The following is an 11,370-nucleotide window of genomic DNA, read 5'->3' as shown; positions in this document are numbered from 1 at the left end:
ATTAATAAATGGGAATATTTCATTCGCCAAAAACCCGCGGACTGATGAACACTGGTTGTGTTTTAAATAGATGTTATGTGACATCCCTGCTCTTCCACTCGGGAAAGGTAGAGTTCACACAAAGCCTATCATCGACAAAGTCAGCAACCTGGCAACAAAAAATGTAATATTGAAAGGTCCACTGAAAAATGTGTTTTAAATTCAAAAATAAAGACAGCACAGGTCCTAATTGTAGCTATTATGAACATTTCATTAACAAGCCCAGATTTATTGACTGCACTGTAAAGCTCTCCTACTAGAGGAAGCCCAGAAATTCAATTCTTCCCATGCTTTTCTACTTCTAAAGCCCTTGGCTACTCCACGTTAGAAAATACGAAATAATTATATTTATTCAAATTCCTTGATAGAATATTGAAGCCTGCCTAGATGAATACCTCTCCTAAACGAACACCATTACCAACAGATCAAAGAAGAAGAATGTCTAGCAAATGAATAGGGCCGAGGGAATTAATAAAACACACATCAAACGCTGAAAAGCTGAGGGCTTTTTTTTTTTTCTTTTTAATAGGAGCACATTTGCAGAGTGATAAAGCAAAGCATGTAGTTGCCAAAATTCGTAAAAAGGCATCTAAACAGAGCGGGAAATAGCTGATGTTCAGCACTTTGGAACATCAAGTGGCTTTCCGGAGCTGCCGGTCGAAATTTTTCACGTGACAACTCTTGACAGGGGAATCTTTTGTTGTGGTTTTTTTTTTTTTTTTTACCCCCCCTACAGTAAAAGTTTTCTTTCCTACAGAGAAAACCTTTCCACACCGGGGACGTCGCGCGCGGCTCCTGAAGGCGAACATCCCTCTCCGCCGCTTCCTCGCGGACGACAGGCGCGGGGGGCGGCTTTTCCCCCCCTCCTCCCCCCCAGCGCTCCCGCTCCCCTCAGCCCACGATGGCCAAAGCACCGGGCACGAAACCTTCGCCAACGCAGCCGCCCCGCTGCCGCAGCTCACCCCGGCGACAACGGGCCGGCGCGGAGCGGCCAGGGGTGAAACGAGGGCGGCTCCACCGGCTGCCTCCCCGGCCGCGCCCCTTCCCCCCTCACCCGGCCGAACGGCACGGGGGAAGCCGCCGAGCGGGGAACCGCGGGCCCGTCCGGGCCCGGAACCATGGCGGCGCGGCCGCGGGTACCCGCCGGGCCCTGGCGACACGCTGCACATCCCCCCCCCCCCTTCCCCTCCACGCCCCCGGCCGCCGGACCTGGCTGGCGGCGGCTTCCGGCGGGGCGGGCGTTCGGTGGCATGGGGCGGCAGCGGCGGTTCCTGGAGGCGGCGGCGGAGGGGCTGGCGGGCGCCTGCCCGGGCCAGGCGCGCTTCCTGCTGTAAGCGCCCCGCGGCGGCACGCGGCGGGGAAGGGGGCGGGAAGCGAAGCGGCGCGAGAGGGCGCGCGCCGGCTGGAAGGGGTGGGGGGCGGGGAGGGACCTGGCTGGTGACGCACGTGGGTCGCCCCACCTCCTGTCCTCGCGCCTGCCGTGGCGCGCCGCCGCGTGGCCGGGGCAGGTGGGGGTGACGTGACACCGTGACGTGACATGACGTTGTGTTGCGCTCTTCTGTCGCGCAGGTGGACGCTCTGCAGCTCCCGAGGCGAGTGAAGGTGCCCGGCGGCAGGAGGCGGAGGAGGAGGAGAGCGGCTCCCGCCGCCCCCGCCGTGCCGCCGGCGGAGCCCGGAGCAGCCCAGCGGGGATCCCGCGGTGGGAGGGCGGGGGCGCATCAGGGTTGCCTGGGCAGCCGGAGGGCAGAAGCGTGGCCTTAGGAATGGGGACGAGCTTTCCCTTTTGCTCCGTTTTGCCCTCCCCGCTGCGCTGCCCCCAAAAAATCATGCCAGGGTGTGCTTCGGGGCTGCTGGCAGAAACGACACGCTTGCTGGACAACAGGGTCCAGGTGTTGTCTCACGGGTTTAGAGAGGGATGCTCGAGTCCAGCTCCGGCAGCAGGAAGTAATAAGGCAGATGCGGAAGCACACCTCCTGCTATTAGGTCTGAAAATTTCTGAAAGTGGTTTTTTCATCCCAACCTGAGGCGCTATCATCTTGTTCCACTTAAAACGGGCAAAGAGCTTTACAAGGCTTTGGTGTCGCTGATCTGGCAAAAGAGTGTGCCCGCGTGGAGCTCCTTGCAGAATTACGAGCCTCTTGTAATTGAAGATTTTTAGGAAAGAATTGCATTATTCCAGCAAAATTTACAGTTACATATTGTGTAAATTTATGCTGTTCACAAACTTAGCATGAATTGTGCTCAGCTGAGCACGTAGTGGTGAGAATACCCGAAAACATACTGGTGCTCAGCTACCTCTTGTGTTCTAGTTGCATCTGAAACATGCAATAAAAACATAATTACTTAGATAATGTTAAAATAGAAACATACCGTTTTAATGTTTGCCTATAAACCACAATTATTTAAGTTTTACTCTTACCTTTATTAATCTGTAGATAATGAACATGGATTAGAAAGGATATGTCCTTACTGCTTCCAGTTCCTGGTTCCTGATAGCTGCCGGGTGCGTCTCAAACCAAAGATGAAAGTGACTCCACAGATAGAGAAAGTTCTTAAACGAGAGGCAAAGAACCATAAACTTAATATGAAGCAGACCAAGCTTTTGAAAAAGTACAGGGAGTCAAGAAGTGTTCTGGTAAGGATATTTATTTGGAACTGCTGAATACCTGGTATTTCTCTGAAACCTTTCAGTGGCATAAAAAAGAAGATATGGAAATCTTTCTCTTAGAAGCAGAGCTCACGATTGCAATTTCTGTTTTTATGAGCATATAACTCTTCCTTTCTTTTGGGATAAGTTCTGTTCATAATCGAAATTTTTAAAATCTACCCTCTGCAATAGAGAGATCATGAGCCAATGACAAGAACAGTAAGCTCCCTACCCCTCCCCCAGAACAATGCCACATGTCAGAGAAGCTACACAAACATCTCTGCCCTCTCGACGATTTCTTTAGCAGCAGTCTGGGTAGGCTCTGCAGATGTCTAAGATTTTGCTGAAAATTAAGTAGTTTCTTCCTGCCAGGAAGCTCTGGCATTTCCACCGTCAGCTACTGTATCATTTGCATAGCTTTGCAAAAAAATGACAGGAGTGGCAGATTTTTGCCTGTTCCTTTTTTTCCCATGAACGTGGCAGAACTAGGACCAGGAAGCTCTACTAGATGCAGAGCCTTAATACAGCCATGTAGATCCTGAAATCCATTGCTGAGAATACCCCAAAACATATCTAGGAAGAAAAATGTGCCATTGACTGAACTCAGGCTGGTTTTGCCAGTATGCGTAGCTTGACAATTGCTGCCTTTGTTTCACCTCTGAAGAAGGGCTCGAGTGACTCACAGATTGTCATAGAATCATAGAATGGTTAGGGTTGGAAGGGACCTTAAAGATCATCTAGTTCCAACCCCCCTGCCATGGGCAGGGAAGCCCTCCACTACACCAGGTTGCCCAAAGCCTCGTCCAACCTGGCCTTGAACACTGCCAGGGATGGGGCATCCACAACTTCTCCAGGCAACCTGTTCCACTGCCTCACCACTCTCAGAGTGAAAAATTTCTTTCTTATATCTAACCTAAATCTGCCCTCTTTCAGTTTAAATCCATTGCCCCTTGTCCTATCACTACACACCCTTGTAAAAAGTCCCTCTCCAGCTTTCCTGTAGGCCCCCTTTAGGTACTGGAAAGCTGCCATAAGATCACCCTGGAGCCTTCTCTTCTCCAGGCTGAACAGCCCCAACTCTCTCAGCCTGTCTTCATAGCAGAGGTGCTCCAGCCCTCTGATCATCTTCGTGGCCCTCCTCTGGACTTGGTCAGTTTTTGTCAGTTTTATCAGTTGTCTAAAAATAGGTATATTTTCGACTTCCAAGATTTACGTCATTTATCGCAGCAGACCTTTATGGCTACATCAGATAATTGTTACTTTCTGTACAAATTGAATTTCTTACATTTGTCTGAATATTACCGTCAACAGGAAGTCTTTCAAAACTAAACCACACAGGTCATTTAAACAAGTTAACGTTGCTTTTGGGGGTTCAGCTCTTTTTCCTAAAATTGCTTAGGAATATTAAGATTTAATTACTATTTTTAATACTAATTACTATTATTTGAAGAATAATAGTATACATTTAATCTAGCGTTGCCAAGGCATGCAGTACTATTAAAACAGGTTGTGGGAATGGATATTTTAATAAATGAGACAGCACCCTGCTGCTGGCACACTTGGCATTTTCTCAGATGAGAGTCTGCTGATTTGGGGAGTAAAATTTGCGAAACCAAAAATTTCTAGAGAGTCAGTAACACAGAATTAAACTGAGGAAGTATCACAGAGGTTCTCAGCTGTCAGGGCCAAAAAAGGCAGTCCAGAAAGGGACACCTGCTATTACTCTCTCCAAATTGTAGATCATAGTTGAGCCGCGAAAAACAGCAAGAGAAAGGGCATCTGAGAAGCTGGAATCTTTGCTTTATTTTTCTGCTACAGGATCACAAACTTTAGTGTACCTTAAGAACTGTCTCTTTAGACAGCCAATGAACAGTGTCCTAGGGAATTTCGATGGGTTCTTACATCTATTCTGTAGCTGGAGAGGTTGATAGGACGCACTGTGCATTCATATCAGTAGTTTAAAATTCAGTTTTAAATAGGTCCAGTTTAAACCCTGGGTAATATTTTAATCTTGGGGTGTAATTACAGTTTGCTGCACTTGTGTTCTGCTCAGTTCTGTTCGCGTTTGTGCTGTGGATTATGATTTCTGGTCTTAAGTATTTAAAATACTGTCAGGAACCGACCGCTTTCAAAATTAGCAATTGGATCCCTGTAATCTAATACCTGAGACTTGCAAAAATGAAAATTCAAGTGTGGTTGAAAATTAAACCAAGCAACAATATGATGGGTTGTGCCTCCGATACCTTTCTTAGCAGGTAGAACTTGATTTGAGAATGCTTCTGCCATGAAAAAGGCATATAACATTAGGAACTATTTCAGGGCTTTTAAAATGTTTGGAGATAACGGCATATGCAGTTCAGGGAATGGAAACTAGCTGTGCAGTGCTATGATTAATTCACTAATTCCTGCACTGTAGGGTGTTCACCTCCATTTATATTCTGTGGCGTGCTAAATCATCATATGATCCTGTTTGTGTGTTGTTTTTTTTTTTTCCACCTGAATTTCACTTAGAAGAACTAAAAACACATCAATTCCTGAGCTGTATAAGTTAATGATCTTTCTCTTCTTTAGTTTGTTAGGCTGACAAAATAATGTCTAGAGACAGTGTCAGAACACTTAACTGAATATGTTTCATTTCGGCATTTCTAATTGTAATTCTTTCTAAGCAATCTGTATTTAGGTAAATTTACACACTTCAAAATGAAGAATGATTTGGTGTAGATGTTTTCAAAACTGCTTAGACATTTTTGTGATGTTCTTTTGAATATGTTTTTTTTAACCAGAAACATCACGTAACTGTGTTTTTCAGTCAGTGCAATTGTGTGCCTCAGAAAATTGTCTGGCTGTATTACTCTCGTGTCTTTTAATCAGCGTAGTTGCCATGGCAGTCAGGGATATTAGGAATATCTGTCAGCCTCTGTGACTGTCTGACATTATCTGTTCTGATGCACCTCTACAACATACTGTGCTGCTGGAAGTTCCCTGCAGCCTAGAACTAAATAGATAGAAGAGAAAGTGCCCTTTGTCTACAACCTCCTCTGCATTGTAGTAAGTTAGTATTGCACTAATATAGAAAGCCTCTTCTTTCTTCATTAAGACTTGCTGCTATTAGTTATGGATGATTATTTTTGAGAGTTTGTTTTTATATTTTATCTCAAGACCCCCTGGAAAGTGTGTAATGTAACTTCATTGGAGGTATTATATGCTGGTGAGTTTAGATCACTTTGCATGTCCTTTTTTGTAGCAAAATACGAATGCTCCTTATGTATACTCAAGATATTGTACATCCAGTTCAGGTGCTGTTTCATCTTTCTGTTTTGACAGGGTTGTTTTCCCTATTTAACTGCACAAAGTTACATTCAGAGTTACAGGTCTCCTGAAATTAGCTGCTAGGGGACTGGAGTGATTTCTAGATAAACTCATAGGACGTGTTTGGCTTAAGAAGCCAGACTGAAATACTAGGTGTAAAGTATATGTTGCTTTTTAATATCTCATGTTTCACTTAATCAAATGTTTAATTTGTGTTACAATATTTGGAGAATAGTTTGGGTAATTCTTACAATGACTTTATAACATAAAGGTGAAAAGATTGAAAGAATGGTTGGTATTTCCTGTCTTCTCTCCATAGCTGGTTACTTGCAACTCATGCAACAAAACAACAAGACATTATGGTAAAAGCAGGGATTTTCTGGCTACCAAGACACACAATTCTGGCACTCCAAGTATTAATTCTAGCCTCAGGACACCAGATGTAAGAATTCAGTCTGCAAACAAAGTGACACCTGTAAGCTACAGTAGGTTGGGATCGAAAGGGAAGAGCCCCTCATCACTTCCCAGGTACCTGTTTCTCTCCTATTTGAAGAGGCATTTTGCTGAGTAGAGCGTGTTACATCTTTTTGGGAAAGGGCGTCATGTACTGATTACAGATCAGTCAATAAACTTTAAATTGATAACTAAGTATTTTTCTTTAGTGGTCTAATTGTGGAGACCAGTTTTAACTTTCCAACCTTTAAAATCAAAGATTCTATTGAAAAGCGACTATATGCAAAGAATGCACAATTATGTTTTTGTCATTAATGTGAAATGTCTGGCTTAAAATTTGCATAATGAAGTTATACTTCTGACTGCTCACTTTCATGTGAAAAGACACTCTTTAGTTTTAAAATTTTTCACTCAAATTATACATATGCACTTTCATAGTTACTTGATGTTAATTCTGATTCCTCACCTTTAAGACATTTGAGTCTTTTGTTTTTCAGAACACGTGTATCCGGACAGGCGACAACCAGCTCTGCTTCCAAGACTCCCCGAAATTCCAAATTTCACTTTTCTAAGCTAAAACGGATGCTTAACCTAGAAGAAAAAGAGAAAAGCCAGAAGGCAGATTTGAAAACCTTCTTGACCTTACTTTAGTTATTCATTACTTCAAAGTAATAAAGATTACAGCAATAAGTATTGTTCCAGTTTTGGTAAACTTTTTGGTGAAAGCATAGACCATATTTTTTAGAAGTAAGCTCTGTTTCTAAGGAGACTGATGGTCTGCAAGAGGGAGATGAGAAGACAGCCAGTCTAATACGCTTGGGAGTCTTGAACATGCTTTGCAGTCTATAATGGCCCAAGAATTAAAAGCCAGTATCTATCCTTTGAGGAAGCTGACAATACTGGATCCTTCAGTGGGTCCAGCAGGACCAACAGATAGGTTGGCAGTCCAGAAAGCAGTTTGGGGTGGGGAGGTTGCAGTTTGCTCCACCTCGCTCTCCTACTGTTTTTAAGATAATGCATCACAACAGAATTTAAAAGATCTCATCCCTACTTTGCGTGTTTGAGTAAAGCAGAGACACGTTCATCTGCACTTTCTGCAGGTATGGTATTTTCAAGTAGTGTCCTGTAGTGTCGCCGTCTTTTGATACCTGTGATAATTTAAGCACAGCCTTTCCGGAGGTTCCAAAGTAACTTAAGACAGCACTCATACACAAAGAGAGAGAAAACAGCGTATCACCAGGTTAAGTTTCTTCATTTTCTTAAGGTTCTCTCTGATTTGGCCCAGCGACAATACTGCTCCCAGGATAACGCAGAACCTTGTAAGACTGTGCTCTAACGCAGGACGCTCTCAATACCGACTGGCAGCTCCACCCTAGATTGCTCTCAGCACCCCAGTTTGTTACTGCTACGCAAGTTACAAAGAACATGGAACGTTTCCTTTCTAACTGCTCTGGTGCTACCAAAAAGGGTCACTTCTGTTTCTCAAAAATGGCTAAGGAGAGAACCTCTTTCTTCAATGCCTCTGTTTTGTCAGGCATCAGTGAGGCTTCAGAGTTGCTTCCTTCCTGGACTTAATCTGGAAAACTAGGTTTGCCCTGGACAGTAGTCAACTCATTGCACCAAAACGTTTTGACGCGAATAGACGATTGTCAAGGTTAAAGTGGTTTCCAGTGTCAGATTTTACATTTTCAATTCAGCACAGAGGTGAGAAGGAAGTAGGTCACCGCTCAGGACTGAGTTTATATCCTGCCCTGCGTATATCCTGTGGTGACAGTTCTGCAAATCGTGCTTTCCTGAAAAGAGAGTCAATCAGTTAAAAACACTTAAATTCTTGGGTTTAGAGGTCTGTATTTTTTTTTTTTTTTTTTTTTTTGTATTCTAGTGAATAGTTTTCTTTCAGTGTACTCAGACTCAGTGAACACCACTTAAGAAATAGCAAGTAAATTGGCAGATTTGAAAGCAGTCCACGGCGGAGGAGAATAGTTTATTGCAAATTCTACTTACAGTCTCAAAGATTGGCATGTAACCTTTTTATATCTCCTGTACACTTGCACAGTTTCTTATGTACATGTAGGATCAAATTAGCTGTCGTTCTTTGATCACAATACAGACTTTGGGGATACGCCTTTTTCCCTGCAGAACTTGGCATTAGTTCACCTGTTGTTGTATTTATGATCCAGTCCTCTGGAAAAATACTTCGATCTTGTTGATGGAAAATGTGCATTACAAAGAAGTATCTGAAAAACAAGTTTTGCAATAAATTTTTGTATTAAAAGTACACACATTAGGTACTCTACTGCTCTGCTTCCTATGAGGCTTAATCAAAGCCAGCACGGGCATCTGCTATGTTTTAAGGTGCATTAATGTTTTAGATGAAATCAAAGAGTATGCTTTTGAAGCAGATCTCCCAATTGTCCCTGTTTACTGTCCTTATTACGCAATACCGAGTGGTCTCAGAGTACAAGTCACATTCCTTTTCGATAAAACTCCAGATAATGGATAAAAGCACGTAAGATATGCTCTGGGGCACAACTAGTGTGCTGTGAACACTAAGTAAGTCTGAAGAACACATCTCTAAAGTATTGTGGATGGCAGGCACTGAGCATCAGGTATTCTGCGCTCCAGGTGTATTACTATTGCCATGTGCTATTTGTTGACATAGACAGTCCTGTCATGCTCTAAACAACATCTCTTTTTTTTGTAATTACCAGTTGTCAGACATGTCCAGATGTGGTGGTGTAAGGGATCACTAGTGCAAGCTATCAGACTTTACTGCAGACAAAAAGAAAATAAAACCATTCAGTACGTGCCATTCCTTGTTTTACAAGTGTGTTTCAAAATGCTTGGCAGAAATAGTGTTGGTATGTTCTGTCATCATCGGAAGTGCTTTTATGTTTTTCCTAAGCCTCTAATACAGTTTTTTTTTCTGTTACAGGACTTTCACAGAATCAATGTATTGAAAAAAATACAGAGACAGACATACACGCGTATATACAAACCTGTATAGATGGTGTATGTAGATATATACATATGCACACATACATATATACACACACATACATGCATCTGATGCACTCTTCCCTGCAGAATATATTCCATTCCTGTACTTGATGAAGCGCTGAAGGTTAACTGTTGACTGCAACAGGGTATTGCTGAGCCTCCCTGCCAGCCTTCTGCCACGCAGCATTACTGATTTGCGCTTGAAGAGTTGGAATAACAACTCCTCGTAGAGAGGAACTGGCCTCAACGATTTCAGTGAGGCCAGAATTGCACTCAGGCTTTGTAAAGCAAGACCAAGAAGGTTCTTGGTTAGGCATACACCCCGGCATACAGGTGTTTAATTACAGAGTCAGAGTTATTTCCTAGCTCGCACAAATTCTACTTATGCAGCGGTATGCTGTGTCACTGACAGCAATAGCATCATACCATGTACTGAAAATATTACAAAGTGTGTCTTAATACCAGCTCAACTGAAGTGTGTTTTATTTTGAAACATCAGTTTGAGCCATTTTCCCATTTTTGAGTATTGGGAACCTGAAACTGGCATCTCACAACTGCCTCCCTCACACCCAGCCCTGCCTCTGAAGAAACACAAACTTTGGCCAAACTAGATGGTATATGAACAATATCTCTCTTTAAGAAATTTACAATAGAGATATGACCTCAGACTTTTTAATGCACTGCTTCCTCACTGAAAATTGTCACACAAAATACAAATGCGGAAAGTAATAAACTTCAAAATTAGTATTGACCATTTCCTCAGCATCAGTATGAGATTTTGGTTGACTCCTAAGTACAGGGCGCAGTTTACATTAAAGCCATTTCACACCATAAAAACCAAGTAGGCAAGTAATAAACAAGATGTTTTTACAACAATGTTTTATTCTATTAAATATGAAAGAGCATACATACAGGTGTTATTTTGAGACATAAATTACACAAGGATTACACGTTCTGTCAGAAAAGCACAATAATGAAACATCTTTACATTTCAAACTTTTCTTGTTAGCTTTTAACAAATGAGTCTATTTTTGTTGCAAACAAGTAACGAGTGCTATTGAACTTTTGCAAATTCCCACAAAAACATCATGCTTAGTAGGATACTTTAAATATTGTAAAGATGAAATCAGAATTAGATTTCTAAATAACAAGATGGAAGAGATTTACTACTTAATCAAGATAAATGACACACTGAAATAGGAGCTGAGACAAAATTGGTCATTCATTTAAAATAAATCCCACTTCAGTCACTACATTTGAGTCTGCTTCCTTTACTTGCAGGAATAGTCACTGTGATTATATGCATGAGTAATGAGCAGAACTGGCCCTAAATATTTATAAATGTAACCATCAGATTTCAGACGTGTTGGTTTTCTAGTTCACCAGTTTTTCCACTGAAAAAAGCCCACACTCATGAATTTATTTGCTTACGTTTCAACAGGTTGAAATCTAGCTCTTCTGTAGACAGCAAATCAAGCCCATGCACAATTTCCATGTCTTCCATGGTCATCTGTGCAGGGGGCTGCTACATCCTAAGTATATATTTTGAGTCATCATTGAAGTACCAGTCCAAGTCACCACTGATTTGTGAGAGCAGTATTAGCCGGTGGAAGTCCTAACACATCGTCTTTTTAAACTCCAGGTAAACAGGAATGTAATTTTATCACAATGAAAGCTCTCAGTTTGACATTCAGAAGACTTGTCAGATAAAATACGTAATAAGCATGTTCCTAGGAATTAACTGAGGTGTTTTAATATATTAATACAAAGATAACTGAGTGAAACAGACAAGCTAATGTTACTGCAGGCTGTAGTTTAATTTTCAAATGGAGCAATGCAACACAATTTCTAAGAACAGGAATTTTTGTAACTAAGGACTTCACAATGATTTTTAAAACCAGAGAAGTGGGGTAATATTCCTG

The 11,370-nt window shown here is 42.3% G+C and overlaps 1 protein-coding gene across 1 annotated transcript; it reads left to right on the top strand.

Annotated features, from left to right (window-relative positions):
• Positions 1-1,289: 1,289 nt before the first annotated feature.
• RMP24 (ribonuclease MRP subunit p24) lies at positions 1,290-7,099 on the top strand. The gene is made up of 5 exons (XM_086609105.1): positions 1,290-1,369; positions 1,609-1,631; positions 2,475-2,674; positions 6,315-6,523; positions 6,946-7,099. The coding sequence occupies exons 1-5, from the start codon at positions 1,290-1,292 to the stop codon at positions 7,097-7,099; spliced, it is 666 nt and encodes a 221-aa protein (XP_086465231.1).
• The last annotated feature ends 4,271 nt before the right edge of the window (positions 7,100-11,370 follow it).

Source organism: Tauraco erythrolophus, chromosome 3 (assembly GCF_009769465.1).
Source record: "Tauraco erythrolophus isolate bTauEry1 chromosome 3, bTauEry1.pri, whole genome shotgun sequence".
Classification (NCBI taxonomy): domain Eukaryota; kingdom Metazoa; phylum Chordata; class Aves; order Musophagiformes; family Musophagidae; genus Tauraco; species Tauraco erythrolophus.
This window is presented reverse-complemented; position numbering and strand designations above follow the sequence as displayed.